Source organism: Lynx rufus, unplaced genomic scaffold (genome assembly GCF_022079265.1).
Source record: "Lynx rufus isolate CCGP_SWC_20201006 ecotype Redwood Valley unplaced genomic scaffold, mLynRuf1.p SCAF_24, whole genome shotgun sequence".
Taxonomy (NCBI): Eukaryota; Metazoa; Chordata; class Mammalia; order Carnivora; family Felidae; genus Lynx; species Lynx rufus.
In genome coordinates this window covers 2,712,566-2,734,986 of record NW_025814839.1, presented here as the reverse complement: position 1 = coordinate 2,734,986, position 22,421 = coordinate 2,712,566, and the positions used below count along the sequence as shown (strand labels likewise).

Genomic DNA, 22,421 nt, shown 5'->3' with positions numbered 1-22,421 from the left:
CCAACTGGCCGCCCTCAAAAATTAAAAGGCTTGGCATGGTTTCTGCACAGTCACTGTCTGTATAAAGCCCTGCCTTGTAGAGCCTGCAAGAAACTGGGACCACCACCCCCCTTTTATTCAAATGAGCCAAACGTGTGCACTGGGTGTGGTTTTTCACTTCCTACTGCTTATATATTTCTCAACCCATATTCTAATCCCATGCAGTCATCATTCTGGGAATCCTGAGTGTCCCCTGACTCATTTCTGCCCTCTTTGGAAGAGATCACTATCTTTTTTTGCTTTTACTGTGATCTTTCAGTTTCCTCTTTTCCAGTCCCAGAAGGATTACAAATTATGTTTCCAGACATGATTCACAGAGAGGATTTTGCATTTCTAACATCTTAGTTCCTCTTAATTGTCAAGGTCACATGAGACTGAGTCTTCTGGAATCAGCAGAGGAGGTAGCTAACACTGACTGGCCATTTTAACCAAATAATTGCCTTTTTTTTTTTAAGTTCACTTTATTAATTTTGAGAGAGAGAAAGAACAAGGGAGGGACAGAGAGAATGGGAGAGGGAGAGAATCCCAAGCAAGCCCTGCACTATCAGTAAAGAGCATGACACGGGGCTCGAACTTACAAACTGTGAGATCATGACCTGAGCCAAAATCAAGAGTCAGATGCTTAACCAACTGAGCCACCCAGGCACCCCTAAATAACTGCCATTCTTGACAAGGTTGAATAAGTGTCTTATGCAAGCTTGTTGAGTATGGTAACTTATGAGCTATATTTTATTTCCCAAGCAAAAAATAAGCTCCTCAAAGGCAAAGGGTTCATCTTGGTTTGGGGTCCATTGCATGCCTATTCCAGCACATGGTACAGTAGGAAAGAGACTCTGGAAACTGATCACCTGAAGTCAAATCCTGCTCACTCACTAATTAGCTCAGTGGCCTCAGGCAGTTTATCCAATTCTTAGAATGCTCAGTTGTATCTCTGTGTCCAAGGGTTGTTTTAAGTCTTAAATATTATAAGTGTAAATGTATGTAGAGCACTTCGCTCACCACCTGTTGCAGTGTAAGCACTCAATAATGTTGGCTATTATTATTTTTTAAAGTTTCAGGGGCACCTGGGTGGCTCAGTCGGTTAAGCATCCAACTTCTGCTCAGATCATGATCTCACAGATCATGGGTTCGAGCCCTACATTGGACTCTGTGCTGACAGCTCAGAGCCTGGAGGCTGCTTCAGATTCTGTGTCACCCTCTCTCTCTGCCTCTCCCCCACTTGTGTTCTCTCTCCTTCTCTGTCTCTGTCTCTGTCTCTGTCTCTCTCAAGAATGAATATTAAAACAATTTTTTTTAAATAAAGTTTTAGCCATAGGTCTAAATATGCCAGCTAGTCATTGATGTTATTTTTTTAAGTTTATTTATTTATTTTTAGAGAGAGAAAAAGAGAGACAGCATGAGCAGGGGAAGGGCAGAGAGGGAGAGAGGATCCCAAGCAGCTTCCACGCTGTCAGCATGGAGCCCAACTCAGGGCTCTATCTCACAAACCATGAGCCAGATGCTTAACCAACTGAGCCACCCAGGTGCCCCTGTTATTTGGATGGTGCCCTAGTATCACTCCTAAACCCCAGGCCCATATATTTAACCACCTCTAGATATTCTACTTAAAATACTTTAGAAGCAAATCAAATGGGTACAAAGGAGAAATCACTATCTATCTCTGCTCTCTCCACCTCCCCCACAGGTGCTCCTCCAGAAGTTCCAAGCTCAGTAATAGTGTCACCTGCCATCAGCTCAATTTCCCAAACCAGAAATCCAAGGGACAGTCTCCATGTCCCCTGTCCCCTTTCTCTATCCCCATTCCATGCAATCTCATTAATTCCCTCAGCAAACATTTACCTAGCAACCCAGCACCGCACAGTTGGTGTGGATAAACAAGTAAACAAGACAGGCTCCCCTGGAGGCTAGGTGCAGCGGGGGAAGCAGGTAAGCGATATGTAAAGAAATGAGATGGGAATAGCTTGGGATAAAGGGTATGAGAAAAACAAGCAGCATGCTGTGAAGAAACAATAGAATTACTTCTGACAGGGGTCAGGGATGGCCTCTCCAAGGAAGTGGCATTTAAGCTGGATCTGAATGTCAGGAAGTTGACAAGTTGGAGGAACACAGGGACAGCAAGTGCAAACACTGAAGTGGAAAAAAAGTGTGTTCCAAGAGCTGTCCGATGGCGAGTATGACAGGGACATTTACTATACAGTCCTCGTCTTCTGGGTCTATTTGGGGAGGGACTTGTTTTCTTACTGCTTCATAAATGGTGTGGGTCCATCCCAGTGAACCAGAAGGTTAAAGAAAGGCAAAATCCACACAGGCAAGAGTAACCATGGGGGGCTTTGTGGAGCTCGTGAGACATGAGCTGGCCCTCCCTAGATGAAGAGAGCGGGAACATGGGACACACTGTCTGGTGGGATGAGAAGAGGCACTGCTGACAGGAACAGCAGCATAAAGCAGGCCCAGAAAGAAATGAGAATGTATGTGCTCAGATTACTGGTAGACCTGGCTGGCTCCCCAGAAAAGAGATGAAGATTAAAAAGAGACTGATTTGAGGAACTTCCTTAAACAAAACAAACAGAAAAAAAAAAAGCGTAGATGTTTGGACCAATTGCAAAGTCAAGATGGGGCAACTCTTGGGTTGCCCAGGGACATGAGGAGAGCAGTGACTCAAGAACATCCTTTGGGCAGTCATGAGGATGTTGGCTGGAGGGGAAACCTAGAAAGTTGGCTGGGATCATATAGGAGCAACCTGACAGGAACCCCTGGGGGAGGGGAAGGAAAAGAAAAAAAAAAAAAAAGAGAAAGAGAGGTTAAAATGGGAGAGAGCCAAAGCATAAGAGACTCTTAAAAAATGAGAACAAACTGAGGGCTGATGGGGGGTGGGAGGGAAGGGAGCGTGGGTGATGGGTACTGAAGAGGGCATCTTTTGGGATGAGCACTGGGTGTTGTATGGAAACCAATTTGACAATAAATTTCATATATTAAAAAAAAAAAAAAGGAAGCAACCTGGACTCCTAAGTTGGTGATGGTGACAGGAAGAAAAGAAAGAATCCAAGAAAGAATTGTGTTAAATTCCTTCAGGTCCAACAATGGGGGATTGGTCAAATACGTTAAGGCACACTCATGTAACAGAGTTGCACACGGCAACTTAAAATGATGCCAGAGATGGGTATCAAATGACACTGAGAGACAGTCAAGGCAGGACACAATGTGCATGACATTTTTCCTTAAGGACAAGGTGAGCCTTTAATAAGAGTGCTCTCTCGCTCGCTCTCTTTTCCAGCAAAGATAGTATTTGTTAAAAACCTTTAATCTTTCTTGAATGTACATTTAAGAAGAGCCTCCTCATTCCTCATTGGAATATACCATGGATAATGACAAATCAATTTAGAGATATCAGAAAAGGTCAATGGCATTTCCTGAAATCCAAAAATCCAGATTAAAAACCATCTTTTCAGTTTTCCGTCTATCATGGTTTGCTTAGGTAAGTTAGTGAAGAGTTAGCTTATGGCTGGCTCTCTACCCTGTCATGGGCGGAAGTTTGCACCCCCACTGGATGCACATGTTGAAATACTAACCCCCATTATCTCAGAATATGACTGGTTTGGGGGATATAGCCTTCAATGAGGTGATTAAGGTAAAATGAGATCATACAGGTGGGCTCTATTCCAATCTGACTGGTGTCCTTATAAGAAGAGATTGGGACACAGGTGCAGAGGGAAAGGACTAGGAGAGAAGCCTAGAAAAAATGAACCATGTTGATACCTAGACAGATGTTGGAGTTTTACCCTCCAGAATTGTGAGGAAACAGATTTCTATTGTTTAAACCACACTGTCTAATCGAGTGAAGAAATGGGCAGAAAACATGAATAGACACTTCTCTAAAGAAGACATTTGGATGGCCAACAGGCACATGAAAAGATGCTCAACGTCTCTCCTCATCAGCAAAATACAAATCAAAACCACACTCAGATATCACCTCACGCCAGTCAGAGTGGCCAAAATGAACAAATCAGGAGACTATAGATGCTGGAGAGGATGTGGAAAAACGGGAACCCTCTTGCACTGTTGGTGGGAATGCAAACTGGTGCAGCCGCTCTGGAAAACAGTGTGGAGGTTCCTCAAAAAATTAAAAATAGACCTACCCTATGACCCAGCAGTAGCACTGCTAGGAATTTACCCAAGGGATACAGGAGTGCTGATGCATAGGGGCACTTGTACCCCAATGTTTACAGCAGCACTCTCAACAATAGCCAAATTATGGAAAGAGCCTAAATGTCCATCAACTGATGAATGGATAAAGAAATTGTGGTTTAAATGCACAATCGAGTACTACAGGGCAATGAGAAAGAATGAAATATGGCCCTTTGTAGCAACCTGGATGGAACTGGAGAGTGTGATGCTAAGTGAAATAAGCCATACAGAGAAAGACAGATACCGTATGTTTTCACTCTTATGTGGATCCTGAGAAACTTAACAGAAACCCATGGGGGAGGGGAAGGAAAAAAAAAAAAAGAGGTTAGAGTGGGAGAGAGCCAAAGCATAAGAGACTCTTAAAAACTGAGAACAAACTGAGGGTTGATGGGGGGTGGGGGGGGGAGGTGATGGGCACTGAAGAGGGCATCTTTTGGGATGAGCACTGGGTGTTGTATGGAAACCAATTTGACAATAAATTTCATATTAAAAAAAAAGAAATAGACTAGCTTTAGGGTATTTTTTCTGATATACAATTTTTTTATTATAATAAATATTTCTTTATTAAAATAAATAAATAAATAAACCACACTGTCTATGGTGCTTTGTTATGGCAGTCCTACCAAATACACCTCCTTTCTTTCTTTTTAATTGTAGCAAATATATCCTGAATATAAAACATAATGCTTGGACTTGGCAGTTCGTCAGATACTGAAATATAGAATTTCCATATGATCCAACTATTCCACTTCTAGGTATACCCAAAAGGACTGAAAGCAGAGACTCAAATACATACCCATACACAAATGTCCATAGCAGCATTACTGACAATAGCCAAAAGATGGTAACAACCCAGTGTCCACCAACAGATGAGTGGATAAACAAAATGGGACGTATCTATACAATGGAATATCATTTGGCCATAAAATGGGATGGAGTTCTGATACATTCTACAACATGGATGAACCTTAAAAACATTATGCTAAGTGAAATAAATCAGACACAAAAAGCCACATGCTGTATCATTCTATTTACACGAAATACCCAAAACAGGCAAATCCATAGAGACTGAAAGTAGAATAAAGGTTACCAGATGCTGGGGGAGGAGGGAAATAGAAAGCTGGTGTTTAATGGGTTCAGAGCTTCTATTTGGGAGGATAAAAAAGTTCTAGAGATGGATGGTGATGATGGATGGTGATGATGGTTGTATAACATTGTAAATATACTTAATGCCACTGAATTGTACACTTAGAAATAGTTGAAATCAAATTTATGGTATATATATATTTACCACAATTTTTTAAATTGCCAAAAACAAAACCAAAAACTAATGCATAGGCAACTGAGCAATTTTTACATTTTGTGGATATTTCTTTATGGTATTAAAAATATGTACTTTCTTTACAGCATCTAGACTTTCTTTTAGTCTGAGTCTCAAATGGAGGCTGCGGCCAGCTTTCTGTTCAGATTTGATTTCCTCATACCCCCAAAGGCATATAAATGTGTCTTGTAAGCAAATATTCCAGTGGAGACCCCAGCAGGGCCAGCAAGCCAGAAGAACAATATTTGCAAGGATGTGCAAGGAAGAAGGGATAAGCCAGAGGTTGGTGGGTATAAATCTTACCTTTGGCTTTCTTAGGGTGCAACTCAAGCACTGACCTTGCCTGAGGCATTGACTTTGCCATCCACCATCAGGAAAAAAAAATGTCTACTTTCCTAATGGGAATAACTGCCTTCACTTCAGATAAAGCGCTAGAGGACAAGGTTCACAAAGGCACTTGCTGATCCCTGTGTTGAGTCAGGCTCATATGCAGGTAGGCATCGAATGTGCATTGCGACCATTCACAGTTTGAGGACTGCCTGGCACGGCACTTGGATTCAGCTTTGCTTGTTCAGGGTACGTCTACAGTTGTTCCTGTTGCCAGGAGAGCAAAGTGGTTGGCCTCCACGGAGGGTGAGGTGGGAAAACCTGTCTGCAGCCAGGCAGAGCCAGTGAGCCATTACTGAGCGTCTTCATGATGCAGAGGCTTCTGAATGTGCCACAGAGGCCTCATCAAAAAAGGGCTGGGAAGGTCGTCCTGGAAATGAAGGTGGCACCCACGAGAATAGAGGGCAGCTGAAGCTGCTGCCTCATAGAAACACATCCAAATGTCGACCTGAAGCAGAGGGGTAAAATGACAGTGAGCAGAACATTTTAGAAGAGAAAGGAATTCCTGTGGGAAATTCACTTTAAATAAATCCAATCTAAAAGAATCTACATCTACAAAAGAAGTAAATAGTGTGGGTGAAAGTGATTTTTGTTTTACAAAGGGGTTCATAACAAGATAAGATTCCTTTCAATAACATTTCAATGAAATTATATAAAAATGGAGTCCTCCTTTTTAGGAGCTAATCTATCAAAGAGCCTGGGCTGCAAACAACTAGCTGTGAGAACCCTTGAGACCTCATCTTAGTTTTCTTATTTGCAAAAGGAAAAGGCAGGGCTGAATATGATCTCTTAAGCACTTTTAATATGAAAATGATTCCTCCAGGGACGCCTGGGTGGCTCAGTCGGTTAAGCGTCCAATTTCAGCTCAGGTAATGATCTCACAGTCTGTGAGTTCGAGCCCCGCGTCAGGCTCTGTGCTGACAGCTCAGAACCTGGAGCCTGCTTCGGATTCTGTGTCTCCTTCTCTTTCTATCCCTCCTCCACTTGCACTCTGTCTCTCTGTCACTCAAAAATAAACATTTAAAAAAAGAGAGAGAAAAATAAAATCCAAAGTCCATACCATCGTCTCTGAGGCCCTATTTGGTCTGGCCCCTGACTACCTCTCAGGGTCTTAGCTCACTTCACTCTCCTCCTTGCCCACTACACTCCATTCATACTGCCCTCTTTCTGCTCCTGGAACATACCAAGCTTGTTTGTACCTCAGGGCCCTTACACTTGTTCCCTCTGCCTGGGATCCTTTCTTCCCGATTTTCAGAGTTGGCTCCTTCCTGATGTTCAGATCTCAGCTCAAATGCACTTCCTTAGAGAGGGCCTCCCTTGAGCTAGTAGATATATAAGGAATTCAACACCCAGCCAAGGATGCACATTCTTTTAGGGTACGCATAGAACATTCACAAAAACAGACATTAATTAGAATATATATTTCCTTCGATGATCAATATGATACAGACTAGGTTCTCCAACTGCGTATCAATGAAATTAGAAATCGATTTTTAATTTTTTTAATTAATTAATTTACTCATTTTGAGAGAGAGAGAGAGCAGGAGAGGGGCAGAGAGATAGGGAGACAGAGAGAGACAATCTCAAGCAGGGTCTGTGCTAATAGCACAGGGCTTGATCCCACAAACCATAAGATCATGACCTGAGCCAAAATCAAGAGTCAGTTAATCAAGTTTAACCAACTGAGACACCTAGGTGGCCTAGAAATTGATTTTTTAAAGATGGATTTTAAAAATGTTTGGAAACCAAATAACATATTGCTAAATGACTTTTGGAAATATTTAAAACTAGATAATAATAAAAACACCATGTCAAAATTGGTGGGACACAGCAAAAGCACTACTTTAAAGGGAAATTTATAGGTTTAAATACATTTATCAGGAAACAAAGTTTAAAAAGACATGACCTACAGTCAGTTAAGTGTCCAACTCCTGATTTGAGCTCAGGTCATGTCTCACAGTTCGTGAGTTCCACACCCGCCTTGCGCTCTGCTCTGACAGTGCGGAGCCTGCTTGGGATTCTCGCTCTCCCTCTCTCTCTCTGCCCCTCCTCTGCTCGTGCCTTCTCTCTCTCAAAATAAATAAACAAACAACAACAAAAAGACATGAGCTAAGCATTCAACTCAAAACACTGGTAAAAAGAGCAGCAGAACCAACTGAAAGAAACAAGAAGCAAATAATAACGATTAGGGCAGAAACCATTGAAATACAGAGCAACAGAGACAGCTAATAAAACTAAAAGCTGGCTCTATGAAAAAACTAAAAAGACAGAAGCCTTGCCAGAGATGTGTGTCTAATAAAAAGAAGCAAATAAACTAAAGAAAAAGTAGAACATAATGACAGTCACAACAGAATTTTTTTTTAAATATTAAGACGATTATAAACAACCATGGGATAATAAATTTGCATGGCTTTCTCTGACTGCCCCTACTTACTATTTTTATTGTCTGTTGCCTATCTCCTGGCACTGGAATGTAAACTTCTGGAGGCAGAGGTTTTTGTCTGTTTGGTTCCAGATAAACACCACATACTGTATAACTATTTGATGAACGCATGGATGGATGTCCCCAGTAAACCAACACAATGAGGTCAGGTGAGTTCTTCCCAACACAGATGTTTCGGTTTGTCTTCAGAAGATTTGCCCAGGTACAAGGACAACTGCAAAGGAATCCTGGAAAAGGTCTCTGGAAGCTGATCCTACCAATGATACAGGGCTACCACACCTTGGTTATTTTGGGAGCCACTCAGAGAAGCTATGACTTTCTGGCTCACAGGCCACAACTGTGCACACATCCTGGATATGAAGAATAACAGAAGGGAAAATAGTTTGGTGGTCCCACAAGAAGTTAAACATAGAATTACCATAGGATGCAGCAATTCCACTCTTAGGTATATACTGCAAAGAATCAAAAACCAAGGACTCAGACTAATACTTGCACACACGTGTTCACTGCCACACTATTCACACTAACCAAAAGGTGAATGCAACCCCAATGTCCATCAGCTGATGAGTGGATAAACACACAGGATATGCCCATACAACAGAATATTATTCAGCCAGAAAAAGGAATGAAACACTGATGTGTGCTACAATATGGATGAATCTCAAAAACATTATGCTAAATGGAAGAAGCCAGACACAAAATGTCATGTGTTGTAGGATTCCATTTATATGAAACATGCAGACGGGGTGAATCTACAGAGACACAAAGCAGATTGGCAGTGGCCAGGAGCTGGGAGGGAGAGGGAAGTGGGGAACCACTGCCTAATGGGTGTGGGGTTTCCTCTTGAGGGGATACAAGTGATCTGGAACCAGATAAAGGCAGTGGATGCACAACACTGTGTGTATGTTAAATGTCATGGAATTGTTCACTTTGAAATAGTTAATTTTATGTTATGTGAATACACACACATACCATACACAATACACAATACAGACCAAATACACATTTGGCCAAATGGCTACGTGTTAACATCAATAACCACAGCCCAATGTCTCTGCCGTAGTACAAGCATAAATCCAAAGACTTCCCAAAGGTTTGTTATTTCAACTTTACTATTACATTTTACTAATCAAATTTTAAAGTTTGAATTTTATAGTATATGAACATTAATTCCCTAAGACTGTCCCTGGGATTGTTCCACTGAACAATTGGATATTGATTTAATGTTCACTTCAAATTGTTCAAAGGCAGAGCTAAGATACTTTTGGCTGTTTTGCCAGAACAGAGCACTGTTGATAGTGATGTTGCTATCAAATTATCAAATTTTCCTTCCTTCTAGAGACTATACCATTGTGGTAAAGACATGTCCTCCTCAACTTCTGTACTTGAAAACTGTGTTGACAATGATGATGCATTTTCATGGAAATGATCCCACAAACTAAAGCTTTGCATACTGTTTGAGGATACTTCCTGAATATTTTCAAAAGCAAGCTACAGATTTTTTTCACTCGTGTTTTATTTTTATTGTATTTTTTTCAGGTTTTATTTTTAGGTAATCTCTCCACCCAATGTGGGGCTTGAACTCATAACCCCGAGATCAAGAGTCTCATGCTCCACCGACTGGGCCAGCCAAGTGCCCCTCTTCACTCATATTCTAAATTTCTTCTTTTTTTTAATGTTTATTTATTTTTGAGAGAGAGGTAGGGGGAAGGGCAGAGAGAAAGGGAGACAGAAGATCCAAAGCGGGCTCCATACTGACAGCACCAAGCCCTATGTGGGGCTTGAACTCACAAATTGTGAGTTCATGACCTGAGCTGAAGTCAGACACTTAACCAACTGAGCCCCCCAGGCACCCCACATATTTTAAATTTCTATTATCTTCAGGCCTTTATTCTTATTCAAATTATTATTTAGCCACCAAAAAATCTCTCCTAATAGCCTGCCTATCAATTTTTCTATTAAACTTTTTGAAAGTTCTTTTTATTTTGAAAACAAAATCGTGTCAATCATTATTTTACTTTAGTTATAAATGTATTTTATTTATTTTTTAATGTTTATTTTTGAGAGAGGGAGAGTGAGAGAGACAGAGTGTGAGTGGGGGAAGGGCAGAGAGAGAGGGAGACAGAATCTGAAGCAGGCTCCAAGGCTCTGAGCTGTAAGCACAGAGCCCAATGCAGGGCTCCAACTTACAAACTGTGAGATCATGACCTGAGCCGAAGTTGGATGCCCAACCAACTGAGCCACCCAGGTGCCCCTCTAAATGTATATTTAAACTACTGATAACATTTCAACATATAAAGAACCTAAGGAGACCTTTTTCATTCCAGTTACAACTAGAATACTCACCTACATTCAAAAGTGAATATTAATGTAGTAACAACATATTGCAATAACTTATAGGCCTCATTCATACTGCTCACATTGATACTCTGATTGGAGACAACGGTTACTCAGGCAATTCCACATTCATTGATGGCGTAAAAGTTCAGAGAGGCTAGAAATGATGCTGAAGTAGTCAAATGATTACTTGGCTTTCCAGAAACTGAGACCAAAACCAAAGTCAAATGGCAGATTTGGGCCAAACAGAAAGCTGAGGCCAATAGGTCCCACCTCTAATAAAAAGGCTAATTACAGGGAACAGGAGATGAGCCTTCTGGATATTTCTCAGGGCAGGAAAGAGGCAACATTTACCCTCAGCTGGCTCAAAGAAAGTGACTGTAGTTTGTCACCTCACTTCCCATTTAATTTCCTACTGACAGAGAAATGATAAAACGAGAAAAGAGGAAGTAATTGAAGAGAAAAGACGCCTCTTTCACAAACACTTCCTCTTGGTTGAGCCAACTCCCAGGCATGCCATACATCTCTCGTATCTCAGCACAGCTCATGTCACACACCGAACACTTGAGAGTTATCAAACTACTCAGATGCATAGTGTTCAGACTACACTTAAGAACAGGAAAGAACTGGGAAAATTCCAAGAGAAGGCTTTGTGATTTGCTTACATGAACTTAGAGGTGACTATTATCTGTACCCAGACAATGGAAATTCAAAATGTTATTATCAGGTAGATATTTTTGGAGTGTGACGAGTCCTTCCCTCTGTGCTTTTGTTCTCTCTTTGCCACCAATTATTACCAAGAGAAATCTTTAATGACAGACGGGGGCATAATAACTAGGAAAAAAGCAACATTTCCAGAGTGTTTTATCAAACACTAATGAGACTGAGCTTTTACTCAACTGTAAAATGGGATTCTGAGTATCACTCACATGTAGGTGGTTTTCAGAATAGACAGTGCTATGCAGAGCCAAAGAAACCTGTATTCCATTGTGTTGGATTTAGATCTGCTAGAGCTATTTATTTGGCTAATAAAATACAATAATCGCTGGGGGCTGGGAAAGATTAACACACAGTTCTGTGTATTCTAGAAATTTCTTTCTGTCTTCAATAGAGAACAAAGTAGATGGGTTTTGTTTGTTTTTTTTTTAATCCTGTTTCTAGGTTTATATTAGGATTTAACGACTATATATTTTTTTGAGTATTTATTTATTATTGAGAAACAGAGAGAGACACAGCATGAGCATGGGAAGGGCAGAGAGAAGGGGAGACACAGAATCCAAAGCAGGCTCCAGGCTCTGAGCTATCAGCACAGAGCCTAACGCGGGGCTCAAATTCACAAACCTCGAGATCATGACCTGAGCTGAAGTTGGATGCTTAACCAACCGACCCAGCCACCCAGGCGCTCCTAGATGGGTTTTCGTTATGAGACAAGTTACATAAAATGTGCACCTTTATTGCTTTTTGTTGTTGCTATTGTTTTGTTTCATTTTTATTCAGACTTCCAGGTAGGCTTGAAGTGGTTGGATATGAGATCAGGAAAAGTGAGGTTTAGAGGCTACATTTCTTGGAAAGCCTTCCTGCTTCTTGCAACAGTCCCTTCTGTTTTTTAACAGATCTAGTTCAAGTTTTACCAGTACAAGTCTCTTGAGAGTGAAGCTTGGGGTGCACCCAGGGAGTGTGGTAAGCACTGTCAACGGGCAGTGAGGGCCTGGCTCAGAATCCATGCTATCATGAGCCTTCCTGAAGCTAGTTAGTCTAGCTTAGTCCGCCTGAGAGTTACCCACTCACCCCGCTTGCCAAGGGACTTCCCCAGCTTTAGCAACGAAAAACCCCATGTCCTGGCAAACTTTTCAGTCCTAGGCAAACCGGGGCGGCTATCACCTAAGGATTTACCTCTCTTGCTTTAAGCTGTACTATATACATCCTGGGTGGGTTTCAAATCACTATAAACTTTTCAAGTTAAATCTGTGTGCTTTGTAGACTTTGTCTCTTTATATCACCTACCACAGTATCTTTTTCTATCCTTGAATAGGACTCCCACCTAGTTACCACAAAATCATTAAATGAGGCAAGCATTTCTACTCTGTTATAAATATTTATTTTTCCACTTATTTTTTAAGAGAAAAAAATCCAAATTCACACAAATGGTCTTAAATTTTTTTAAAGCTCTCATTTTGTTTGGGTGAGAGACTTATCTTCTGTGCTTATAAAACTTATTTTGTAGGGGGATATCATTGTCCTAACTGAGTTAGCTTTGTACATCTCCCTTGAGCCCTGGTCCTTTGCCACATACTTGAGTGTACAAAGAAAAACATACACTGAAATCCTCCCAGAAGGAAACAAACAAAACTGTCCCGAGATTAATCACTAACTAAAGTCCTTAATAATAAATTAAATTCTTTGTAGCTTAATCTGAATTAAGAATCTTATGTTCATAATACTTCTATGGAGTTAGTAACCTTATTAGTTTCCTATTGATGCTGTAACAAACTGCCACAAATTTAGTGGCTTAAAACAACACAAATATATTATTTTATAGTTCTGGAGGTCAGAAGTCCAAAATGGGTCTTGTGGGCTAACATCGAGGTTACATTCCTTCTGTAGGCTGTAGAAGGAATTCACCTGTTGCCTTTTCCAGCCTCCTTCCTTGGCTCACGGCCTCCAGCTAGCAATCTCTTCCCTCTGACCTGCACTGCTGTTGTCCCAGGCCTTCTCTGACTATGTCTTCAGCAGCCCCTCCTTAACATTTTTGAAGGACCCTTGTGAAAAGCTCACCTGGATAATCCAGGACAATCTCCCCATCTCAAAATCCTTAACTTAATCACATCTGCAATGTCTCTTTTGCCAAATAAGAGAACATATTCACAGGTTTCAGGGATTAGGACATGGATGTGGAGGGGGCACATTATTCTGCCTCCCACAGTAATTAAGACACCATCTTAGAAAGTTACCAGATTTGACACTAATGGCACTGTATCTTTGGGTCTTATTTTCCTGAGTCTGTTGGATAATCCTTCCAAATATTTAGAATCTAATAGCTGTAAGTAAATTTGAGATATTTGATGACACTGTATGCTAGCATCAGGGAGCATGATGAAACGTACGGGGTTTCCAATAACTATCACCTCCATAAGCAAGATTTCTCCCATGTCAAGTTGACCCCCACAATCCTCATTATCCCTTAATCTTGGTACACACCAAGTAGTCGAGCCACAAAAACAATCCCACATAACACTGCACACTGATTTAGAGTGAACAAAACAGCTTCACCGCATCTGAAGGCTGCATAATGAAATAATTAAGAGCCAAGATTCTGGAATCAGACAAACATGGACTCAAATCCTGGCTCAACTGCTTGTATGGACTCTCAGAGTCTGTTGTTCTCTTCAATGCCTACCTCATGCTTCATGGGAGACTGAATGAAATGAAGTTTATGAAGCATTTAGCAGTGTCTTGGCTGTTGTTATTACTATCATAAAGACAATGCCATACTTGACACTGTAACACTGATCCCCATTTGACATAAAGAAACACTGCCAAAAAGTTAATAGCTCTAAGGATGCACAACCAGTAAATAACCATATTCCAGTGCCTGGCATACACAGGACCCATTCCTGAATACCTTGTTTTCAATTAGAGCAGACCCAGTCCCTACATGTCAACCTCACAACTGTCCCATTACCTCCTGAGTTCGCAATTTCATCCCCTATGCATCCTCTACTCTCTGTCACCTTCCAAAGGGGGTGGCGTCCAAGGTCTTTTTTACATCCAAGACCAAATGTCAAAGGCACTCGGATTTCAAAACACAGTTACAGAAAAACATCCCGTTCAGCAGCAAGAATATCATACTTCCCATTTTCTCCGTTTCAATAACCTGTAATCCCTGCTACCATGAATGAGAGAAGACATTTGCGGAGCATATATCTGATATAGAATTGTACCCAAATACATAAAGAACTCTTAAAACTTAAAGGGGCAAATCACTCAATTAAAAAAATGGGCAAAGGATCTGAACAGACATTTCTCCAAAGATGTACAGATTGGCCAACAAGCACATGAAAAACTCAATTAATTATGGAAATGCAAATCAAATATACATACAAACATTTACATGTTTGAGTATGGGTAGATTACAGTCCATATTGATTATTTTCAGGAATCCTACTGAGCTATTAGAAAATATTTCTTGTTAAAGGGACTCTGGGTTGGATAGGGTTGGGACACACAGAGGATTATCTGTGATTAGCACATGGCCTCTAAAAGAAGAGGGTTTTTTTTCTTCCACAACAGCTTCAGGCTTAAGGACTCAGTGGGGAAAGAAACAGTAAAATTATAAAATAATTTATTCCTCACTTTTGCTACCAACATGTTCTATATTTAGGGGATAGGCTGTTTCTGGAGGTATATATAATTATACATTTGGACTACATGTATCTGTCATTATGTTATACAATGACGTATTTCACAAGGTCTATGTGCCAGATAAGTAAACCTTACATCTTTTAAATGCCCGAACATTTAATTTAAACATTTTTTTTTTTTTTTTTTTATTTTTTTTTTTTTTTTTTTATTTTTTTTTTAATTTTTTTTTTTTCAACGTTTATTTATTTTTGGGACAGAGAGAGACAGAGCATGAACGGGGGAGGGGCAGAGAGAGACGGAGACACAGAATTGGAAACAGGCTCCAGGCTCTGAGCCATCAGCCCAGAGCCCGACGCGGGGCTCGAACTCACGGACCGCGAGATCGTGACCTGGCTGAAGTCGGACGCTTAACCGACTGCGCCACCCAGGCGCCCCAAACATTTTTTTTTCATTAAAGATACTCCTGAACAAAGAATACAGCTTCATCTGACAGGCCTTTTGTGGCTCAAGACCATTGTAACAAACATCATTCTTACCATGCTATAACCAAATGATGCCCTAAGGTGCACTGAGGTCAGCCACCGCAAGCCTCTCAAATAAATGGTCCTAGACTTATGCGCTTTTTGGAGTTTTTGGCTCTACTTTTCCCAAAGACTTGTTTTTATGGGCTATTAATTTCTTTTTTACTGCTCTTAGTATTGGTGGCTTCAGGCAATTCCTCCCTTTAATTGGCTGCATTGATACAAATATTTAATGCCCACATTACTGGTGACAGTACATCTTTCACCTCTTGGAACCCAGCACTATAGCCAAAGTCTTTTCAATTCCAAGTTTCAAAGCCTACTAGGTTAAGGAGGGGAAAAATTAACATTAATTATGAGGCTATGAAGATATCTTAGTGGCAAAAGTGAAGCAAGGGGGCAGAACCAGGAAACGAAACTCAGCAGAAACCAAAGAGGCCATTTTCTTAGTCGCTCTCACCTCTGTGCCCCTTTGCCCATTTGTCTCATTCTTTTGTTTCTGCAGACTCCCCTTCTGGGCTTCTCCATGGACATGACTCTGCCACAACTGGAAGGTTACATCAACTCAGTTCTGGTCACTTGCAGAGAACAAAGAACTTCTTCTCTCCAATTGCCACAGTCCCAGAGGAGAGAATTGGGTTGGCCCTTTGGGGTTAGGTTTCCTGTGTGGCCCAAATGATAAGGTCACACAGTATAAAAATGGCTGTTGGGGCCACCTCTGCAAGGGAGGGCAGTTTTTAGAGGAAGAGCATTGTGGTAAACTGGCTTAGTGTACAACAAAGGAGCCAGATGATTCATATGTCAGAACTTAATCTAAATTAAAAATAAGCTCTGTGTGAGGGCCCGAGGAGCTCCCCTGTGAAGAAAAAAACATGAGGCTTGGCCCCATTTTTGTGTATGTATATTGTTTTTTTCTGAGGCCTTGGTTGTCTACTCCCTGTTTCTTTTCTTTTTTCTTTTCTTTTCTTTTCTTTTCTTTAATTTGATATGATTCACACACCATACAAATCACCCTCTTAAAATGTGCAGTTTGGTGACTTTTAGAATATTCACAAGGGTTCTATAATTATCACCATTATGCAATTTCTGGAACATTTCATCACCCCAAACAAATTTCATGCTCATTGGCAATCAATCCCCATTATTCTTTTCCCCCAGCCCTAGGTAACTGCTAATCTACTTGCTACTTTTCCTACTCTGGACATTTCATTTGAACAGAATCACATAAGATTTGGCCTTTTGTAACTGACTTTTTTCAGTTAGCATTATGTTTTCAAGGTTCATGCACATTGCAGCATGTATCTGGGTTCCATTTCTTTTTATGGCTAAGAAATAGTCCATTGTCTGGACATACCACATTTGTTTCCCCATTCATCAGCTGACAGACGTTTAGGTGATTTCCACTTGTTGGCTACCAGGGATGATGCTGTGAACATTGATGCACAAGTTTTTGCATGAACATCTTTTCAATTCTCTTGCTGTACAGAACACTGTCACCTGGTAATTGTGTAACATTTTGAGGAACGGCCAAACTGTTTTCCAAAGGGGCTGTACCATTTTACTTTCCTGCCAATTATACAGCAGTGTAGGAGTCTTCCAATGTATCCATAGGCTTGCCATCTTTTTGATTGTCCCTCATCTTAATTATAACCATGCTAGCGGATGAAGTGGGATCTCACTGTGATCTTGATTTGCATTTCCCTAGTGCAGGACACTGAACATCTTTTTATGTTCTTATTGACCATTTTGTATCTTCTTTGTAGAAATGTCTATTCAAATCCTTTGCCCATTTTCAATTGGGTTGTCATTTTACTGATGACTTATAAAAGTTAAATAAGAACTCTTAGTTAGGATATTTAAGATACTATACCCTTATCAAATACATGATTTGTAAATATTTTTCACATTCTGTATTCTTTTCATTTTCTTGATGTCCTTTGAAGCACAAAAGTTTTACATTTACAGTTGTTCCAACACCATTTATTGAAAAGACTTCTTTCCTTATTGAATTATCTCGGCACCTTTACTGAAAATCTCATTTTTTAAAAACTAAATTCCCAAGGTTGCTCAGTAACTGACTATACTCAGTCAAGTATACAACAAATATGCAACTGGATGTGACTTAAGATGTAGGTATGTGAAAAGTCCCAGCTGTAATCAGCAGTTACTTTCACTTTATATAAACTAAGATTACTCTGGCTAGTACAATGGATATATTTTTATTTATTTATTTTGAGAGAGAGAGTGCACGCAAGCAGGGGAGAGGCAGAGAAAGAGGGAAGAGAGAATCCCACGCAGATTCTGGGCTGTCAGTGCAGAACCTGATGCAGGGCTTGATCTCACCAATCTCGAGATCATAACCTGAGCTGAAATCAAGAGTTGGACACCTAACACTAAGTGACACCCAGGTGCCACTATATTCACTATCTTGACTAGTGATAGTTCCCTGGATATATACACATGTCAGACTTAAACAACTGTACACTTTAAATATGTGCAGTTTACTGTACGTCAATTATACCTCAAGAAAGTGGTTTTATTATTTTTATTTTTATTATTTTTTAAATTTAAATCCTAGTTAGCATATAGTGTAATAATGATTTCAGGAATAGAATTTAGCAATTCATCACTTACATATAACACCCAGTGCTCATCCCAACAAGTGTCCCCCTTAATGCCACTTACCCATTTAGCCCATCCCCCCACCCAACACTCCACCAGCAACCCTCAATTTGTTCTATTTAAGAGTCTCTTATGGTTTGTCTCCCTCTCTGTTTTTATCTTATTTTTGCTTCCCTTCCCTTATGTTCATCTGTTTTATTTTTTTTTTAATTTTTTTTTCAACGTTTTTATTTATTTTTGGGACAGAGAGAGACAGAGCATGAACGGGGGAGGGGCAGAGAGAGAGGGAGACACAGAATCGGAAACAGGCTCCAGGCTCCGAGCCATCAGCCCAGAGCCTGACGCGGGGCTCGAACTCACGGACCGCGAGATCGTGACCTGGCTGAAGTCGGACGCTTAACCGACTGCGCCACCCAGGCGCCCCATCTGTTTTATTTATTAAAGTCCACGAGTGAAATCATATTTGTTCCTCTGACTTATTTCACTTAGCATAACACACTCGAGTTCCATCCATGTTGTTATAAATGGCAAGATTTCATTCTTGTTGATCGCTGAGTAATATTCCATTACACACACACACACACACACACACACACTTTTTTTTTATTTTTTCTTAACGTTTTTATTTTTGAGACAGAGAGAGACAGAGCATGAACGGGGGAGGGGCAGAGAGAGAGGGAGACACAGAACACACCCCACATCTTCTTTATCCATTCATCACGTCATTGGACATTTGGGCTCTTTCCATTCTTTGGCTATTGTCGATAGTGTTGCTATAAATATTGGGGTACATGTGCCCCTTCACACCAGCACTCCTGTATCCTCCGGATAAATACTAAATAGTGCAATTTCTGGGTCATAGGGTAGTTCTATTTTTAATTTTTTGAGGAATCTCCATACTGTTTTCCAGAGTGGCTGCATTCCCACCAACAGTGTAAAAGGGTTCCTTTTTCTCAGCATCCACGCCAACATGTTGTTGCCCGAGTTGTTAACGTTAGCCATCTGACAGGTGTGAGGTGGTATCTCACTGTGGTTTTGATTTGTATTTCCCTGATGATGACTGACATTGGTTGGCCATCTGGATGTCCTCTTTGGAAGTGTCTGTTCATGTCTTTTTCCCGTTTCTTCACTGGATTATTTGTTTTTGGGTGTTGAGTTTGATAAGTTCTTTATAGATTTTGGATACTAACCCTTTATCTGATATGTCATTTGCAAATATTTTCTCCCATTCTGTCAGTTGCCTTTCAGTTTTGCTGATTGTTACTTCACTGTGTAGAAGCTTTTTATCTTGATAAGGTCCCAATAGTTCATTTTTGCTTTTGTTTCCCTTGCCTCTAGAGACATGTCAAGTAAGAAGTTGCTGCAGCTGAGGTCAAAGAGGTTGTTGCCTGTTTCCTCCCCTAGGATTTTGATGGCTTCCTGTTTTACATTTAAGTCTTTCACCCATTTTGAGTTTATTTTTGTGTATAAGAAAGTGATCCAGGTTCATTCTTCTGCATATTGCTGTCCAGTTTGCCCAACACAATTTGCTAAAGAGACTGTCTTTTTTCCACTGGATAATATTCTTTCCTTTGTCAAAGATTAGGTTGCCATATGTTTGTGGGTCCATTTCTGGGTTCTCTATTGTGTTCCATTGATCTGAGTGTCTATTTTTGTGCCAGTACCATACTGTCTTGATGATTACAAGCTTTGTAATACGGTTTGAAGTCTGGAATTGTGATGCCTCCAGTTTGCTTTTCTTTTTCAGGATTGCTTTGGCTATTTGGGGTCTTTTCTGGTTACATACAAATTTTAGGATTGTTTGTTCTAGCTCTGCAAAGAATGCTGGTGTTATTTTGATAGGGATTGCTCTTAAGTTTTTTTTTTTTTTTTGATGTTTATTTATTTTGGAGAGAGAGTGCACACACAAGTGGCAAGCGGAGGAAGAGCAGAGAGAGAAGGAGACAGGGGATCCAAAGCAGGCTCCACACTTTCACTACAGTGCCTGATGGAGGGCTCGAACCCACAATCACGACCTGAGCCAAAGTCAAATGCCTAACCGACTGAGCCACCCAGGTGCCCCAAGAAAGCAGTTTTTAAAAACAGGTAAACTAAGGGCAAGAATGTACATGAAATAACTTTCTTTTCCTAATCATTTTTCAAGATCAGCTTCTCTGGTTGGTCCTAAGGATAGATTACCAACTAGTAATTTAGGAAAACTTGTTTATACATTTCTCTTACCTGCTTTGTTCCCAAACACAAGCAAACCATTTAAATTCAAGATTTTTAAGGCTGGGACCATCTCATTACTATTGGATAAGTATGAATGAGAGCTAGAACTGAGTTTGGGCCCTTAAGGAAAGCATTTTTAAGTTCCTTTCCAATGAGAATTTACCAACTGGATTTTCCTTTTCTACATAGAATTTAAGACCTCCCAAAGGCACCAAGCTCCATTTTGGCAGAGATTTCATCTATCTGTTCGCCCTCATACCCGTAGCATTAAGAATACTGCCAAGCACACAACAGGCACTCGGTAAATATCTGTCAAATGAATGAATAAAATTCCACTTAAGCTGTCACCACCTTTTCTTGGGACCATTTTGGACTGAGGCAGGTAGCAGTTCTATGCCTCCTTCTAACTCAACAATTCCATCTCTAGAGGTAGATATTGTCTGTTTTCTCCAAATTTTCTTATTATTCACTTTTTTGTATCTGGATAAATAAGGTGGTATGGCTTAGGAAACTCACATCCAAGAAATGAACTAAAATATTATATCAAAGATTATGCCTAGGATCCACAAACTAGAAGCAACCAGATAAGAACAGTTAGGAAAATCACGGCATACCCTCTGTAACAAATAGTCCATTTATTAAAAATGAACATTATTCATGCTGTCTCTCTCTGTCCCAAAAAAATAAACGTTAAAAAAAATGAACATTATAACTAGACTGCAGTAACATAGAAAACAGTAGTGTAAACCAGAAAAAACATCATCATTGCCTATGATTTACAAACCACAATTTTATACACATCTACCTGTGAGAATTCATACTTCATGAAGGCAGGCTGTTTGGGTTTGTTCTGTTCACTGAACAGTGCCCAGCGTATTGAAGGTGCTTATTAATGCTTGTTGAATGAATTAATGAAACTAAATATAAAACATATCTTTGAAAACATACCTGAAAGGGAATGAGCAAACGTGGAAAATTATGTTCGAGTAGCGGAACTGTGGGTGTTTCCTCCACTTCCCTCTATTTTCCAAGTCTCCCTAAAGTTGTGATAAAACTGTCTCAGTTGAAAGGATGGTCACAGAAACCCCTTCCTTGTCCTGTAGCTAAGGAAGCATCTGAATTGGAGTAGGGATGCGACCTGACTCCAATTCCAAGAGGGCCACTTGAAAGGGTGTGTGACTCCAGCCAAGGGCTCCTCGGGCACCTGACATACAGGCTTTTCCTCCAGAGGTTGAGAAGGCACAAGTTTGGACCTCCAAAGGGACTACTTTTTCTTCTATGTTGCCCCCGTCCCCGACAGGTCACTCGTACCTCCTAAACCACCTAAAGGAGTCGCTCACTATCCCCCCGCCCTCCCACTTCAGCCCCCCTGAGGCGTAACTCATTCCCAAGGGAGCGGTCACTCTCTCCTCCATGGCTCTATCTCCACTAAGCCGGTCACTTGTTCTCCCCGGCCCTCCAGAGGGCCATTCATTCACGGAGAGAGGGTCACTCCTTCCTGATAGAACCAATGCCACTTTGCAGGGGTCGCTCGCTCTCCCCGGCCCTACTGACGGGGTCACTCGTCCTCAAGGGGGAGCTCACCCCTTCCCCATCGGCCCCACTCTCCGTGGAGAGAGCCGCTCGTACCGAGGCGGAGCGTCGCCTTCGCCCGGCCCCAGCCTCGAGGCGCAGCACCGCCTCCTTCCGGGCCCTGCCTCGCGCGTGGCGGCGCCGCGGGCTCCCGGAGGCCTGGGCGGGGCTCCCGCGCGGATACGAGGAGCGGGCCGGGCGGCCGGGCCCAGAGCGCCGAGCTGGGGCGGCGGGACGGCAGCCAGCGCGGGCCATGGCGGGCTGCTGCGCGGCGCTGGCCGCCTTCCTGTTCGAGTACGACACGCCGCGCATCGTGCTCATCCGCAGCCGTAAAGTGGGGCTCATGAACCGGGCCGTGCAGGTGCTCATCCTGGCCTACGTCATCGGGTGAGCGCGACCGCAGGCGCTGTCCCCGAGGGGT

General features: G+C 41.4%; 1 protein-coding gene and 1 long non-coding RNA gene across 2 annotated transcripts in view; one reads left to right on the top strand and one right to left on the bottom strand.

The window, feature by feature from the left end:
- Positions 1-5,568: 5,568 nt before the first annotated feature.
- Positions 5,569-22,248, bottom strand: LOC124518343 (uncharacterized). The gene is made up of 3 exons (XR_006963658.1): positions 22,058-22,248; positions 21,377-21,465; positions 5,569-6,380 (listed from the first exon to the last, which is right to left on the bottom strand). It is a non-coding gene; the product is annotated as an uncharacterized LOC124518343 (long non-coding RNA).
- The window catches only part of P2RX4 (purinergic receptor P2X 4), an 18,512-nt gene continuing 18,290 nt past the window's right edge, over positions 22,200-22,421 (top strand). The window contains exon 1 of the mRNA XM_047088322.1: positions 22,200-22,387. Coding sequence (XP_046944278.1) covers positions 22,254-22,387 — 134 coding nt within the window. The 5' untranslated portion in view covers positions 22,200-22,253. The remainder of the gene's footprint in view (positions 22,388-22,421) is intronic.